The sequence below is a fragment of the Mobula hypostoma genome, chromosome 4 (assembly GCF_963921235.1).
Source record: "Mobula hypostoma chromosome 4, sMobHyp1.1, whole genome shotgun sequence".
NCBI lineage: Eukaryota > Metazoa > Chordata > Chondrichthyes > Myliobatiformes > Myliobatidae > Mobula > Mobula hypostoma.
The window spans coordinates 133673151-133691228 of record NC_086100.1 but is presented as its reverse complement, the minus strand read 5'-3'; the positions used below and the strand labels follow the sequence as shown (position 1 = coordinate 133691228).

The following is an 18078-nucleotide window of genomic DNA, read 5'->3' as shown; positions in this document are numbered from 1 at the left end:
TTGTGCAATATTTAAGACCTTTGGCATATATTGACACTAATAGACTAATTTGACTCTCAGTGACAATGGCATGACTTTTAACCACAAGACCGCAGGGTCACATATAGTGTATTGAGTTTAAGTTTTCAGTTTGTGGTTGAACCACTTATATGCTGATGTTTTTGTCTGCTTTGGTGATAAGAGATTCAATGAAAGGATTAAAGAATCTTATAGGTAGTGCAGTTTTAGCGTGTTACAAGTACATGGTAATGAAATTCATCCATTTGTAAAAAAGTATTTGCAACTTTATGGTGCATTTTTCTTTAAACCTATCAAGTTTGATGCAGGTCATGAATTAAGAATGGTCTTTCTTATTTTTATACTTGTATTTGTTCTCTTTGTTCTAATATTCCTTTCTATGTACCACCAGTGATGGCCATAGTTCAATACAATCCGATGAAATTCAGCAGCAGGATCGAAGAATTAGGACTATTATTAACAGAGAGTTGTCTTTAATGCTGCTTTCGGTGCAACATTTTGCACCTAATGTTGATTAAAGTTGGGATCAAAATTTCAGATGCATTGTGATCATTTACTTTAAAACACAGTATACCCTCTTTTCATAGTATCCTTAAGATATGTAAAAATAGTTCTGTTAATCTCTCAATTGTAGGAAGAGACCTCCTTATTCATAGTATCATATATTATATATCTGTATTATGTATTAGATATTGTATATCTGCAATACTTGAAATTGGCAATACTTATCTTTGTGAATTCAGTGTTCATTTCTTTGACTGGATGATCTATTTGAGGTCACTGACAAAAATTCTTGTTTTTCATGGAAGGTCCCATGGATTTGGGATTTGGGTGGGAAAATGAAAACTCTTTGCATTGTGTACAATGACACTGTAAATAGATTTGTGAATTATAAATTTAACTATGTAATTAGCCAACCTTAGAAGAATGTCCATTACTGTAACACTGATAATTCCACTAACAGCCATTGTGACTTCAACTGAGACTTCTAGATTATTGTCAATTACTGTCAAGTTCTGGGCAGTTTTTGACTTATCTAGGATTTAAATGACCATATGAATTTAATTTTAGATCGCAATACAACTGTGTAAGACATTCCGTGCGACACTTCCCAGAAGAAGGCAACAGCAAACCACTTCTGCAGAAAAAATTGCCAAGAACAATCATGGTCAAAGACCATGATCACTCACGTCATATGATACGGCACATAATGATGATGATGAACTACTGCATAACTTAGCCTGTACTGAGTCTAGAGGTGAAAGCCCTTCTGCAGCTCCTGATTTCTAGCTAATGACTGAGGAGAAACAGATAAGACATTACTTAGAAGCTTAGACTAACTCTTTATAGATAAATAACTGAAACAGCTTTTGTAAATAAATAGTTTAATCTATATTTGCATTTATGTATACAAAGGATACAGTATGTTACACTTATATCAAAAAATGAAAAAATACTGATGTTACATAAGTAACAAATGTAAAAAGTACTTAATCTTACCTTCCCTGAAAGTAAGAAACATGGAAAAAACATTTTCAAAACTTTCATAAGAAAATATCTTCAGTAACAAACAGAGCAGTTACTAAACTGGTATAAAAGAAAGAGTCATGGTAATAGGGCAGAAAGGACTTTAAAATATGCACCAGAATTTCAAAAGTTAGCTCTATGGCAAACTAGTCCAGGTATTATTTTTAAGTTTTCCCTCATATTGGCTCTATATTAAACAATGAAAGGCAACGCTGCTTCTCAAGCAAATAATGCCAATACTTTCCAATGATATTGTAACTGAATGAATCGTTCTCCAAAGTAAGACTGAACCATTCACATAGTGCAGATACAAAGACATGACAAAAATAAGCTGCACCCTTGTTGAATTAACAGATCAGCTTATAGCAAAGAATGAAGGGAAAAGGGAGGGAAATCTACACCCGAGTAGTTCTGAAGCACCCTTCCCACATTGGCACAACTGTTTAAAGTGCTGGCCAACTTGTGTGCTGCTTTTGTGCTAGTGGCTGTATAAGAAACACACTGTGCTCAAACAGATCAAACACATATGTTTTCAGTTCTGAAGAAAAAGTCAGGAGAATTATTCTGCAATTGCAGAATGCAAACATCACTCCAATCCTTATGTGCTATTATGCAATAATTCTTCACGGGGCACCCTGAAAACAATGATCACTTTAGGGCATAATTCTTCATTAGCTGAAAGTTACGGACTGAAGAATCTGGCAACAGTTGTCAGGATTAAGATAATTTTGAAAAAATTCCATTAAGCAGTTTTTCACTGATAGTGAATTGCAGCTTTTAATTAATCAAAACGTACTGTCTATATAAATTATACCTATACATATTCCTCTTCTTCTGCATCATTAGAAGTTGCTGCACTTTGTGCAACATTGTCTAATGCTTCTTCTTTTGATCCCTTTTCTGGAAGAGATGCAAGATCTTTAAAAACATCCACATAATTCCCAAAACCAGGGCCCCAATTTAATAGATTGTCCCAATTAAAAGCTCCTGTTGCAGCGGCATGTGTTCCAGGCTTGGGCTGTGCCTTATATTCTTCGTGACTTCCCTGTAGGACTGCAGGGCTTCCCTCAGCTCTACGACCATGATATCTTCGTGGTTTTAGTTTGCCACCATAATTATCTTCATCGTCTGCATCAGATTCATTGACTTGAGACAATTTTGGCATGCGTGAGGTGTATACAGCAGGTTTGTCTCTGTCATATTCAAACTCAGAGCAGGTGAAAGACTCGTGAGAATCACTGTCTGAAGATGATTCTGGTGCAGGTGTACCATCAGCTGGGTTCCTCATTCTAGAAAGAGGTCTTCTACAGTCATCATCTGATGATGATCGCCCATGATCTGCACTACAGATACTTGGGTTTCTAGGGCGAGGGGTGTTGAGTCTTTCAACCTCCTCTATGGACAGTCCTACTGGAGGTGTGTTCTCCAGAGGAATTTGCTCAATCGGCTGTTTAAGTCGGCTACCTGGCCGTGAGCCATGACTGTGACCTGTTGTGGTCTGGGGGCTTTTGCTTCTTCTTCCAAGTCGTGAAGCATAATTAAAGATGCCAGGCTGGCACACATCTGAATGTGCATCAATAGGACTCCCTTCTCTCCTTGCCAGGTGCAAATCTCTTGCTGGGCTGTTTCGGTAGAAAGTTCCTGGCTTTGAAAATGGAGCAGGACTTTGCCGAGACAGTGCATTAGGATTCTGGCATGTATTGTGACTCAGTGGGGTTGCTCTCAATCCTTGACTATAAGAAGGCTGATAGCTTAAGCTGCTAGCTCCAAGTGGGAGAGGAGATTGCCGGGCAAAACCCAGCGGACTGTGTCTTTGGATGGAAAATTTAGGGGTGTGACTACGAAAATGTTTATAGTGCTGTATAATGTCTGCATCTGAAGGAGCAATGCTGCTAGCATTTTCTATATCATAGTGCTCAAGTTCTGTTTCAGGCCCCATACAGGGTTGTCCACTTGGCAATGTATCTGCTGCATGAGGGATGTCTGTCTCATCAAATATCAGATAGGGGTTTTCCCTTTCAATTATATCAGGCTTTGGAACTCCCTCAGGTTGCTTTCTCACACTCAGCTCTTCATCATATGGTGGAAGGTTATCAGGATCATCAAAGCCTTCATTTGCACTCCCTTTCTTCTTCTTTTCTTTCTTCTTTGCACTCTCATCTTTCTGCACTTTTGTTTTTCTACCTCGGCACTGGTTACAGATGATCAGACCGAGAACGACCAGGGCAAGGAAAGTGGCACAGCTGCCCACAATGGCTGGCACGGCCCAGAGGGGCAGAGAGAGCTCTTCTGCTTGCAGCTTTGGACTGCAGGTATATCCTTTGTCCACTCCGGCTTTACAAACCGTTCCCTGGGGACAATGAACATTGACACATACCACCACAGTCTCACATGTTTTTCCAGTGTAGAGTTCTGGACAAGTGCAGATGAATCCAGACTTTGGTAGAGGCTCACAACTCCCTCCATTCTGACAAGGATTGGAAGCACATTCTCCAGGTAGGACGCAATTGTATGCATACCACTGGTTCACACACATTAATCCACCTGAACATGGATTACTTGCACATACGTTTGGACCTCTACACCCTATCTTAACAGAAGGGTTACTTTTTGAGATTGTAACATCATTATGCTGTCCAGTGAAGGGCAATGTTTTACCATTGTACGTTACATAAGAGATACACCCATCAAAATCTGGAAGACAAAAAAATATTTGTCACACAAACTTTCTCTGTAACATTTGCAATAGAAATACATCTTATCTTTTACAACAGTAATGATATGACCACTTTTAAGCATCCTTTATGGTCAGCTGTAATCATGTTCTTTTATATATTTAAAAATAACAGCTTTAGATTGAGAAGTAGATCACTGATGGTTAAGAATTTAACTGGTACTGAGATTTTTGCAAACAAAAAACCTGTGCACTCTAATTGGAAAACCTGTAATAGAGTGACTCCATATACCATAGCTGATGGCTTCATTTTATGTGTATTATTACTCAATCAAATCCATCTTCCTTGTATGTCAGTGATTATCATAGATTAATAACATTTACAGTTAGTACCTAATGCTGGGTCTAACATATTAATATTGCATTCAATTCCTAATCACATCCCAGAGGCCTACTCCAGTGGCTATACTATAGTCCCAAAGAGACAAGTGCCATTAAAAAAAAATTATATACCTGGCAACTTGTACTATTTAAAATCATGCATTAAGACACAGAAATTTTATATTTTAAAATAAAACAAAAACAGCTGTTGGAAACATGCCAGTAATAATGCTATTGGAAGTATTATAACTTATAAATAAATGAAATAATGGATACATTTAAAGGGAACAATTTGTATGTTGACATGAAAGATCAAAGTAGAAATTAATGGGAGAAATACTACTGAACAGAAAGGATTTCTAAAAACAAATACTCATTCACGCTCCGCAACCCTCTGGTTTGAACTGTGACCTTGTTAATTAACTAGCGTCCCATTTTCCTTGCTTATTTCTCCCCATTCACTTTCCACTTCATTTCCTTCCATTATGGAGTAATTTTCACTTCCTTTTTGTCTTTCCAAATCTTTTCATTACTCTTTTAGACTATAAGACATAGGAGCAGAATTAAGTCATTTGGACCATCCAGCATGCTCTTTTATGAACATTTGTAAAAATTATTAATAATTTTTTTTACACTATTCCCTTTGATTTCTGATGTTGAATAGAAAAAAGAATATTTGGTCTAGACTGCCTACTCAGCAACAGTCATGCCTCGTGCATCACAATGCCTGCATTCCTACCTCCAGAGCTGTGAAGCTCATCAAAAGAAATTCCCTATTTTTCAGTTCCCAAAATTTGCACTATTGTAGCCCATCCTTCTTCTCTTCAAATTCTATTTGACAATATATGCATCCCTGGCATTATTTTTTTCTTTTTAGCTTTGTGCAGAAGATTTCAGACCAAGAACAACAGTAGGAAACAGAATCTTGGTACATATAAGCAACACGGTTTTGAAGAATGAATCTTTGCATCGTACAATGCCACGTAAATGAGAGCTAGCACACAAGCCAATTTTATGTTGGTGTGATAATTTTGTAAATATTAGTGAAATAACTCAACTTTCTATAATTATTCATTCATTTTATGCTGTGTCATATGACGTAGGTGATCACAGTCTACCATTATTATTAGTATTAAACAGTTGTTGCATATATTAACACATTAATGCATAATTCATTTAACAGGATTCCCGTGTAGGAATTAATGGAAAGTAAGAGTTTGTAGGGCAAACCTAATGGTAAACATTCAAATGGTAACTGGTACTTAGCAAAAATAACAGCATGGTCAGTGTCTATTGAACGAAGAATATTTTTAGTGGGAGAAACGCAAAAAATGCTTAGACATTAAGAGGTACTGGATGTATCCTAAATCTTTTCTGATTTTTATTTCTGCTTAATTAGCGAGGAAAATCAAAAGAGACACTATCTATTTTACATCACAGGAAGTCAAAATTATCCTTCAAGCTTTCTTATGAAGTTATTCAATTCTGAAATAATTATTAATAGGTGAATTCTGGGGATAAATGTTGTAATAAGAATCTGATAGTTCGTAAGAGCACAGGGAGATGAGGCCTTTGCTCCTAAGCATTACAATATTTATTGGTTATTCAAAGAATGAAGCACATTTAATAAGTGAGCCTGAATTTTGCTCTGATAGGCCATTAATATTTTGGATGCATCGGGGATCAACATAAATGCGCAGATAATCTTCCTCTGATGCTAGGGAGAAAGATAATTGAACACTCATTAAAACTGTGACAATGGACAGGGATAAATTTCATTCTCGACCACTTTTCCCCATTTTCCATCCACCAGCACATGGAGTGCCAGGGAACAAAGGTGCTGCTAACTTCCTGAGTATTTTATTCCATTTTTGGAGGTCATAAGTACAATAATCTAAACACATACTGTTTTTAGTTTATTGCATACATCTTTGCTCTTTCTTGTGTTTTCAAATGCCTTTCCCTTAAAAGTTTAACATTTTTTATTTTAAAAATGTTACTGAAGTACTTCAGGAACATTTTTATATGTTTGAAGTACATGTGAGAATTTTTTTAATTCTTTGATTTTGTTTTACTTTCATGTTTTTCAACCCCTTCGTTTGAACTGTGATCTTGCAAATTAGCTAACTCTGACCCTTGGGAACTAGTATAATCATTATTAGACTTCAACCTCTTTTTCTGTTTTGAGCAAAGAGACTGAAGAAGCTGTCTGCCTAGCGTTAGATTTCAAAGGAGAGCACTAAATTTCAAAATGTCTGTCTTCTGTCATTTGCAGATTTGACTATTACATTGTGATTCCAACAATAATAAGGAAGCACCTCATACATCGTAGAATTACTGAGCTGGGCCAGCCACAAGCAGAGATGCAACTCATAATGAAGATGTTGAGTTGATTTATTTTGGGACTCACTGTCAAATACAACTTATCACCATGGTTTCCTTTAGCAAAGGACTCACTTTAGAGTATGTGCAATATTCCCCATGACTCTCAGGACTCCAATTAAGAGAATACTTTGAAGCAACTTTGCACTATTTCCATATTTTATTCCAAATTATTTTGCACTTATTAACAGGGTGAGAAAAATCTGCCTATCTTCTTACAACTTAAGGCTGCTCTAATTAATCTTGGCAGCTACCCTTTCAATATTGGCCGCAACTACTTCTGAAGATTGGGAGAAGGGAAAGTAATGCACAACAAGAAGAGTAATATTACGAGTCCTTGTTTTGATCCCTTGAAAAAACATTAAAAAGCTCATCGACAACCTGGCCTGGAAATTGAGACGCATACAACTGTTTCTTTCAAATGCACCCTGTCCAGTAATCAACTCTTTTTCCAGAATGGAATGTTAAAAGGTTAAAATCCATCATACTTGAAGATTGACAGGGTAGTTGAGATTCACCACTGCATTTCCAGTATAATTTACATATTAGAAGTGTAACAAATAACATCGTTCCCTCATACAACACCTTCTTTTGGAGCATGGCCAGAAAAGTTAGTTCACATAATCCTAGGGTTTTCTATAGTTGGAAATCCCAAGGTAACAAGATTGTTGCTCCGGGATTTACATCCTCTCCTTTAAGACCAATTCCGGCTCATCTTCCCGGCACAAAACTAAACAAAACCAATCACCTATATCACTTCCTGACTGGCCAAGGCCCAATTCCCAAACCCCTACTATTCCTGACTTCTCCTCCCTAAGACACCAATCTTCCCCATTCTTCCCACAGTTTAGGCCAGCACTACTTTAAGCCCCATCTAGGCTCCTGGCTGTTAATCTTTCTACTCCCTTGTTACCTCAAATCTCGTCCCAGTTGAGAAGTGCTATTGAGGCTAGCTGTAGTGGACTGTGTAACAACCTCTTAAAGTAACTGTGATTTTTAAGCCTGCTGTGTCTAGTCACATGGATAAAGTTTAGACTTTGGAAGATTTCTTTAAGAGGACTATCTGCACTTGTCTATTTTCCTGTCATTCCAATAATTTTCAACTGTAATGAATGGCTACTTATGCAAATTTGAGGAATGTGAAGAATAATATAGTACATCGGCTCAATTCACATATTGCACAAAAATGTTCTATTAATCTCTTGCATTGGCTGGAGAAGGGGCTGATACTGGGAATAACATGTATTACAGAGACCATCTCTCGTCCCAGGGCCAGCTAAGCTCTCCATGGACATCCTTCTCTTTTGAGTCTCTGATTGTGTGAAGAATCATCAGTTTTGAGCAGTTTAAGAGAAAGAGAAAAAGGGCCCTTATCTACAGCAGCATATTATTTTGATTCCTTCCCTGATTCCAAGGCACAGGGACTGTAAAGTATGCAAATAACTTTTGCAGCTCACCACAAGTATGTAGTGACAAAGATTGGCCTGGTTGTCAGCTGGATAACTCCAGCAGATTAGTGAACAGTTGTAACGTATTTCTGGTGTTAAACCATTGATGAAGAGAAGCATTCCAGCTTCTACCATGATGGGAATGGTTTCAATTATTAGGAAGCATCACATATTGCTAGTATATGAGCCAAGGAACTTAAAGTGATTAAAGCGATCAAGAGCATGTGAAGTGTCATGGATGTAAGTGGGAAGGGACTGAACCAAGGGAGACAAAATCCAAACACATGTTCAGTGAGGCAGAAACAATGGGTCTACTTGGACAGTTTGGTTTGAGGATCTTGGGTAGGAGGTGGAAATAAGTAGTGAAAGGTAAAGGAACTATGAGGTTAATGGCATTGGATAGGAGATCTCCAGATCTGATGAGGTTGATGATGGTGAGGGAGACAATGGCCTGGGCTCCATAGTGGGGTCCTGTTCAAAGGGTGAGCAAGAAGAAGTGTCTGAGAGTTGACGCTTGGTCTCAGCAAGGTAGAAGTCAGTCCATCAGACCACAACATCACCCACTTGTCTACAGGTTTGATGGTTTGACGGTGAGGTTGGAGAGAGTGGTGGGCAGTGTGTTCAGAGAGGTTGAGATTTGAATAGGAGAGAGAAGTGCTGAAGTTGATGTCTCCTCTGCGGTTATAGATGTAAAGAACCAAATGGGCAGAATATCAGAGCAAGGTTTCCAAGAAGAAGAGGAGTGCTGAAGATGGGAGAAGGGGTCATTGTTGGAACGTGAGGAATTCTTGCCAAAAATAAGTAGGCTCAGAAACACAGGGGACAAGGGAAGAGCTTGGCATCATGGTGGATGTGGAACTCACTGAGATGCAGGTGAAGGGGGACGAAGGTAAGACCCTTGCTGAGGTCAGAGCATTTTGCCTCAGAGAGGGAAAGGTTGGAGGGGATAGTGAAGATATGGCAGGGATTAGAGCTAGGTTTGGGGGAGCCCATGAACAGATGTAGAGTATTGGAGGGAGAAGAGGAGAGGGTTGGGGTTTTCAGGGAAAGTGAGGTGAGAGGAAGATGAGGGCTGAGAGGAATGAAGAGGGGGGGAAGAGGGTTAGAGGGGAGCCCGGGAAACCCCAAACTGGTGGGGAGTAGTGGTGGAAGAAGAGAAGTTACAGGACTCCGTGGCAGTGAGAAAGTTCTTGATTGGAAGTTGAGACAGTCAAGATCGGAGCCAGAGCTGTGAGTGAGGAATTGAAATTACAGAACATCTCCCACATTCAGGAAAGTTTAGAATACTGTAGTCAAAACCTTCGCAATTCCATGTAAAGAAAATTTAGGAGCAGGTCACCAGTATAACACATACAAATATGTGAACTCTTCATCTTGAACAGCTTAAAACTTACCTATAGCAGGCCTATCACACAAATTGCAAGAAGACATTAAAAGCATGCCTCTATTAATTGTGCATGAATGGCACACAGACGCTAACAGAGAACAAGCAGGGTTCCTATGGCTGATTTCATTAGAGGAGAGAGGCGTATCCACTAATAGAATATTCACCACTGAATCTGGAATCAGCAGCGAAGCAGAGACCACTGAAGTGAATGGTACACTTATACTTTCAAACCAGCTACTTCTATTACTGCACCACTTTCTTCATCCACCTTCTTGCATTCTTTGCTGATTTACAAGTTGCAAATGGGGTTACTATGACCCTCATCACAATACTACTGTAATTTTTGTGTCATTGATATCTTACTGTACCACAAACCTTCCTCTGCTCTCCCTGCATGTGCTTTTCATTCTACAAATGCTGCCTGGCTTTCAGAGTATTCCAGCGTTTTCTGTTTTTATTTTAGGTTTCCAGCATCTGCAGTATTTTTATTGTAGATTTACTATATCTGCCAAATTAAACCTCAACAATTCAGTTGCTGCTTTGTGTTAAGCACACATGGGAAACCCACTGTTTAGCAGCAGGAAGCACCCACTTACTCTGTACTACCAATTACTTGACATTTTTATGTATTTGTCAGAATAAGGATTCCAGAAGCCTTGAAAAGGGATTGCCAATGAAAATATAGATAAACTTTACCACAAAAGTGTAGCTGTCCATGCTAAGGCTTTGGTGATCATTCCTTTATGAGAACATCATAGGCAGAATGTGATGATGGCTTGGAAATGGAGAGCAGAGGGTCCTTTTTGAAAAGGATATATAGGGAACAGTTCTCCTACATACCTTGTATAAGAAGCCATGAGCAACTCTTCTTGAGAACAAAATTGTTCATTGGACTTTGTTCATTTGTCACATGCAGCAGTGTCATGCAAGCATTGTCAGTGGCAGTGAAACTAGAGATTGCACTGAGTATCTTCACTATTTACAACTCGTCACTGTGCTGTTGAGGATTTTTAACCCAAAGTGAGCCAAATTCATATTTTCATTGGTCAAAGAGCAGCACAAAGGTGACTGCCTAGATTCCTTATGATTACTTTGGAATTTCCCCTGGTTGAAGGAACATTACCTATCCTCAAGTTGCCATGGGGATGCCATGTAAGAACCATTGACACAGTACAGCACGGAAAAGGGTACTCACTAATCCATACCAATGATCAAACATCTATTTTTAAACTGGGACAATTCTAACTGTTTATTCTCTCAAATACCCATCAAACTTCTCCAGATTCTACCAATCATCTGCATACAACAGGCAATTTATTGTGGTCAATTAACACACTAACCTGTACCTTTGGTAAGTGGAGGGTAATAGAGGACTTGGAGGAAACTCATGTGGTCAGAGGGATAATGTACGAACTTCCCAGACAGTATTGGATGTCAGGATCAAACACTGTTCATACTGGACCTGGGAGACATCAGATCTAATGTCTGCATTGCCATATCAGCAGCTTGCAAATCAGAATCAAATGTGAGATTTAGGAACTAGGGTTATGAATTAATATACCAATATTTTCAATTATATTTGCATTATTGCTGGTCAGAATCAAAGGCAGATGCTCCATAAAGACCAGCACTCTCTCTTACAAGGTCATTTTCAACATTGTTTTATTATTATTTTCTTCCTTTTCTGGCATGTCAGACTCCATTCATCTCCTCCAGACATCATCCTTGTACAGGTGACAACACCACTTTTTGTGTCATTCAGTTTCTCTTCACTTCCAACCCATAGTTTTCCCTTTCATATCTACATTCGTCCCCATTTCCCTGTAATTTAAGACTTCTTGAATTTCTAATTCTGTCATTTCTGATGAAAGGTTGTGGAACTGAATTGTTACACCCTCTTTTCTTTCCATGAGTATGGCTTATCCTGCTGTAGTATTTTCCGTAATTATTCTGCATTATCTGAGGACTGATGTCACAATCTGCCTACTGGGTACTTTTCCAGAGGGCACAAATGATTTATGACTTCACTGAAGTGACTTCATTATAAATAATGTTATTTATGTATTGTCTCCTATATTCTCAGGGTCAGGACAACATCCAGAATTTCCTGCCTTGAAGAATCAGCTAACTTCCTCCATTCATGTTGTAGTTTGCAAGAACTTGTTGATCACTCGGTAAACTTGTACAGTGACAGGTCAGATTTCAATGGGGGTGAGACTTTGAGTGAAGCTAGGAAATTCAATGGCGGAGTGCAGATGGGAAAAGCTCACAGAGAGTGGTCAAAAAGTTTGGAATTCCAAATGCGCACAAATAATTGTGAGATCTGGAATCTGGTTTTATATTCCACATCTGGCATTTTCCTACAAATTGGGCCATTCACTGTATACTTTTGAAGTATTGCTGCTTTGGTGTTCTGGACAAGAAACTAATATAGGTGGGTCTTTGGCTATTGGCAGGAATTTGTCTGTGCTGGTGGCATAGTGCTATTCGCATCTGGACTTCAGAACAAGAGATCCCGGGTTTAAATTTGGCTGGCTCCTTGCATGCTTTCCATCCATGCTGGGTTGAGTGTTGAGCTAGCAACTTGGCCTCGTCAAACAGACAAACACTAAAGGTTGCCACCCGATGTGCCAAACAAAGTGCATAAACTTAGTTACTGGCACGAATTGTGGAGTTGGGCATAAAGGGCCTTCATCTGTGATATGACATCATTGTCCTCAAGGTAACTGATTAATCTGATTTCACAGCTGTTCTTTGAGGGATAAGTATTGTCCCAGGTACAGAAAATACCACTCTAAAATTTTATTAGTAATGAAGCTCATTGAGAAGATCAGGTCCAACACTGTGTTCCCACTGTCATAGTTGTAGAGTTGCATGGTGCAGAAATGGTCCTCTCTGCCCACCACGTCTATGCCAACCTGTTTACCTATCTACAATAATCCTATTTTATTCAATGAATGATCTATGGTCAAGTGAATGCCAACTTTGGCAAGTTTCTGCTAGTTATTCTGGATGTGGAGAGGAAAGTAGAGTAGGTGTTGTTGCTTAACATAAAATTTGTTCTTCTTCTCCAGCAGTATCCAATCACATGGGAATAATGGACTGCACTAAGGAAGGAGGCCTTGCATCTCAAAATCCTCACCTCCTCAGCAATTGTAAGTATGAAGTATTGAACAAGAATACCCAGCCCCTAAAGCTGCTAATACATTAATGATGGAAAATATAAGTTATTCAGTAAATTCAGATTCATGAATCCACCACACCTCTGGGGAAAAAATCCAAGAAACAGATATGCGACACTTCCAGAATTCCTCCTCCATTTCAACCGTGCAGAGGTCTTGCATAACATAACTATTGTCAATCAACTTTAACTTATCCAAATTCTGCATTCTCTTATCCATTATTCTTTCCTCATTAATTTATGCTGGCTTTCAGTCTTCCAATGTTAAAGATGATTCTTGGTGTTAGACCACTTTTTGAGTCTCAATATCTTTAAAATGCTTCAGATTGCAAATCTCCTCTCAACTTATTTGACTTTAACACCTTTTTTGTTAGGAGAGTTACCTCCCACATTTTCTGAAGCTTAGCTTCTATTTCTTTAATTCTTAAGAAAGATAGACCCTACTGACTGCGCTTCATATAGACCTATTTCATTATTAAATGTGGATGCTAAAATTCTTTCAAAAATAATGGCTAATCGACTAGAGAATATTCTAGCTAAAATTATTTCTCAGGATCAAACAGGTTTTATAAAAGGCCGTTATTCCTTCTCTAATACTTGGAGACTGTTAATATTATATACTCATCCCTTTCTGAGAATCCCTAATGTGTTGTTTCTCTTGATGCTGAAAAGGCATTTGATAGAGTTGAATGGAAATACTTATTTAACATTTTAGAGAAATTCAACTTTGGTACTAATTTTACTAAGTGGATTAGAATGATATATAAAAGCCCTATTGCTACTGTTATTACTAATAATTGCAAATCTCTTTTTTTTTCGACTTTTGCGGGGTACAAGACAAGGATTCCGTTAAGCCCCGTTATTTAATTTGGTGTTGGAAACCTTGGCCATTGTACTTCGTGAAACTAAAGATATTCATGGAATTTCCAAAAATGGACTATTCATAAGATCTCCCTTTATGCTGATGATCTCTTAGTTTATGTTTCGAATCCTGAAAAATCCATTCCTAGTTTATTGAAATTACTCAGTGAATTTGGAAAGTTTTCGGGATATAAACTAAACGTTTATAAAAGTGAATTATTTCCTCTAAATGATTCTGCTTCTATATATGATGACATTCCTTTTAAAGCTACGGACTCTTTTAAATAGGTATTATCATCACTAAAAATTATAGAGCTTTATAGAGCTAATTTGGTTCCTTTAGTGGATTTTATGAAGCAATTATTTTGTGGATGGAATCCACTTACACTTCCGTTAGCTGGCTGAATTCATGCAGTTAAAATGATGATTTTACCAAAATTTTTGTATGTATTTCAAAATATTCCTTTTTTTTAAACTAAGAAGTTTTTTGATCAGGTTTATTTTATTATTTCATCTTTTGTTTGGAATAATAAAAAACCAAGAATTGGAAAATATCATTTACAAAAATTAAAAGAGGTTGGACGTCTTGCTCTGCCTAATTTAAGAATGTATTATTGGCTGTTAATATATGTTATGTGTGTTCTTGGTTATATTGGACTGATAAAAATGAATGACCACCTTGGGTTGATTTGGAATTGAACGCTGTGAAACAATTTTACTTAACTTCGTTATTAGGAGCTTCTTTACCCGTACAACTAGCCAAAATTTCTAATCTAAATTTATATCCTATGATTAAGCAGTCATTATGAATTTTGTACCAGTTTTGTAATTTTATAATCTCAAAAAAATTTAAGCTTCTTAGTTTAATTTATCAAAACTATTTATTTAAACCTTCACTTAGTGATCCTACCCTTTTTCTTTGGAGGAATAAAGGAGTCTATTCCTTCATGGATCTGTTCCAAGAAGGCCAACTGATGTCTTTTGAGAAATTAGTAACTAAATACTCTCTCTCGTACTCACATTTCTTGCAATATCTTCAGGTCAGACATTTCTTACAAGAATATTTAAGTAATTTTCCATATATACAAGATTCTGATCTGTTAGACATTATTTTAAAAATGAATCCTTTAGTGAAAGGTTTTATTGGGAAAATTTATCATGTACTATTACAACAGTACAATTATCCTTTACTTAAGATTAAGCAAGATTGGGAAAGAGAGCTTAACATGACCTTGATAACAGAGGATTGGTTGCGAATTTTGAAGTTGGTTAACTCTTCTTCGATTTGTGCCAGTCGCTCTTTAATTCAATTTAAAATTGTACATCATTACTATTTGACAAAGGAGAGACTGTCTAAAATATTTCCTGATATTGGTAGTCAGTGTGATAGATGTAAAACTGAGACAGGATATACGTTTTGGTGCTGTTCTGTAATGAAACAGTTTTGGAAACCTATTTTCTCTACAATTTCTAAATCTTTAAAAATTTATTTACAACCTGAATAAATTGACAGTTTTGTTCGGTATAATCTCTCAATATATTCATGATATTTCTATATCAGACCAACATGTAATTGCATTTGTTACATTATTGGCCAGAAGGGCTATTTTGTTGAAATGGAAAGATGCCTCTGCTCCCACTTTGATACAATGGTTCTCTCAGGTGATGCTATGTCTTAGTTTGGAGAAAATCAGAAGTTGAACTTTTGATCCTCGATTTGACTTTGAGAAAAGGTGGGGTTCTTTTGCCCGCTACTATCATTTGATTTGAGTCAATTAAGATGGTTCCCTTCTGATTCTTGTTTAAATGGATTTGAGTTGGTGGATTGATGTTTTTCTTTTATGGAAGCTTTATGGCGTATAGCTCCGGGGTTGTGCTCCCAATGGTTTTGTTTTTCATTTTTTTTCTGTTAGTAGTGCTTTTTGTTGTTTTAGTTAGTAGGGGTTCTTTTTCCCATCTTTCTTTTTCCGAAAAAAAAAGTTTTAACATTTTATTTTTTCTTCTTATTATTGATATATCGTTTAGCTTTGTTAATCAGTTATTTCATAATTTAATTCTCCTTGTACATATTGATAGGTTGACTTGATTACTTTAATGTATTTTTGTTGATTTTCAATAATAATTAATAAAAAAGATTTTAAAATGAAAATGACTTTAACATAACTATCTCATCACCCCCTCATTTTTGGCCACACCTCAAATATCTTGATTCAAACTTCTGGTAATCATTTCCTACTGTTCTCAGTATCTTGTTGAAGAAATAGTTTATACCTTAATCATCCTCTATAGTAAACTGCTCTATTTTCCAGCAACTCTCTGTGTGAAGACATTTCTTTCTATGTTATTCACAGTGATCATTCTAAATTTTGACCCCTTGCCACAAATTGGCCACTCAGAGAAAATTATTCTTCCTTATTCTTCTCTAGAATAAATATTAAAAAAAAAACTATACTAGATTTTCTTGGCTTTCCTACTCCACCAAAAATATTTCCGTTAACTCATCTTGTAATAAAAGGTAAAAAGAAAATCTGTCCATGTGGTGCCTTCCTGACCCCAGAATGTCTTGAGTCACTTTACTCCCAATTAAATATTTCTGAAGTCTATTTATTTTGCAATGCAGGCAAACACATCAGCCAAAATTGCACAGGGCAAGGTCCCAAAAGCTTCTGTAATGCTATGGGTAATCAGCTAGAAACAATGCAATACAAAAGTATGGTTTAAAGATACACAAAAATGTACGATTTTAAAATAGTATCTGAATTATGTCTATTTCTCTTGGCCTCATTATTTCCCAACAACTAACTATGCTGTGCATTAGTGGCTCAACTTGCAGTATAACACAATGGGAGATTCTTTCATTATATAACATTTGAAAACATATCTCTTCTGATGATGTCTCTATTCATTGAAGATTTAAGAAATGATATATTGTAAAAAAATTGTCAAACCTGCCTCTTCTACAGGTAACAAACAATCTATGACCCCTCTTTTAATCTCAAGGCAAAGTTCTGCTTGAATCATCCTGTTCCTTGTAGTTATCGAATCAGAATTTCACTGATGCAGCCCGATGCCTTGATTTGCTACCTTTGATGCCTGCACATGCGAATTTATCTTTTCCAAATGAGGTCAATGTTTTAACTTAGGAGATGCCCACGAGGCAGAGTGGGCTTCAAATGGTGAGTGAGCCTCAAGTGGTCATGAACCATAATATAGGAACAGAATGAGGCACATAGAAACATAGAAAACCTACAGCACAATACAGGCCCTTCGGCCCACAAAGTTGTGCCGAACATGTCCCTACCTTAGAAATTACTAGGCTTACCCATAGCCCTCTATTTTTTCTAAGCTCCATGTACCTATCCAAAAGTCTCTTAAAAGACCCTATCGTATCCGCCTCCACCACCGTTGCCGGCAGCCCATTCCACGCACTCACCACTTAACCCTGACATCTCCTCTGTAGCTACTCCCCAGCACCTTAAATCTGTGTCCTCTTGTGGCAACCATTTCAGCCCTGGGAAAAAGCCTCTGACTATCCGCCCGAACAATGCCTCTCATCATCTTATACACCTCCATCAGGTCACCTCTCATTCTCCATCGCTCCAAGGAGAAAAGGCCGAGTTCACTCAACCTGTTTTCATAAGGCATGCTCCCCAATCCAGGCAACATCCTTGTAAGTCTCCTCTGCACTCTTTCTACGGTTTCCACATCCTTCCCATACTGAGGCGACCAGAACTGAGCACAGTATTCCAAGTGGGATCCTATATAGCTGCAACATTACCTCTGCGCTGCTAAATTCAATTCCACGATTGATGAAGGCCAATACACCGTACGCCTTCTTAACCACAGTGTCAACCTGCACAGCTGCTTTGAGCATCCTATGGACTCAGATCCCAAGATCCCTCTGATCCTCCATGCTGCCAAGAGTCTTACCATTAATACTATATTCTGCCATCATATTTGTCCTACCAAAATGAACCACTTCTTTGTATCTGTTCTGCTATTCAGTCTTGGCTGATTCCACTACCCCCCCTCCCCCCCACCATTCTCCTGCTTTCTGTCTGTAACTCTTAACCTTTAACACACTTGGTTGTTCGTCCATCGTTGACGTCAATGAGAACCTCGACACCATTATGATGGTGTCGAGACTAGCGCGTGATTTGGATTTAAGTGAGGGAGAGTTGCGCAGCGTCAGCCTCACTCTCTCTTTCCAACACACTTA

At 37.8% G+C, this 18078-nt stretch overlaps 1 protein-coding gene across 1 annotated transcript in view; it reads right to left on the bottom strand.

Annotated features, from left to right (window-relative positions):
- Positions 1–1427: 1427 nt before the first annotated feature.
- The window catches only part of fat4 (FAT atypical cadherin 4), a 399853-nt gene continuing 383202 nt past the window's right edge, over positions 1428–18078 (bottom strand). The window contains exon 18 of the mRNA XM_063046545.1: positions 1428–4239. Coding sequence (XP_062902615.1) covers positions 2360–4239 — 1880 coding nt within the window. The 3' untranslated portion in view covers positions 1428–2359. The remainder of the gene's footprint in view (positions 4240–18078) is intronic.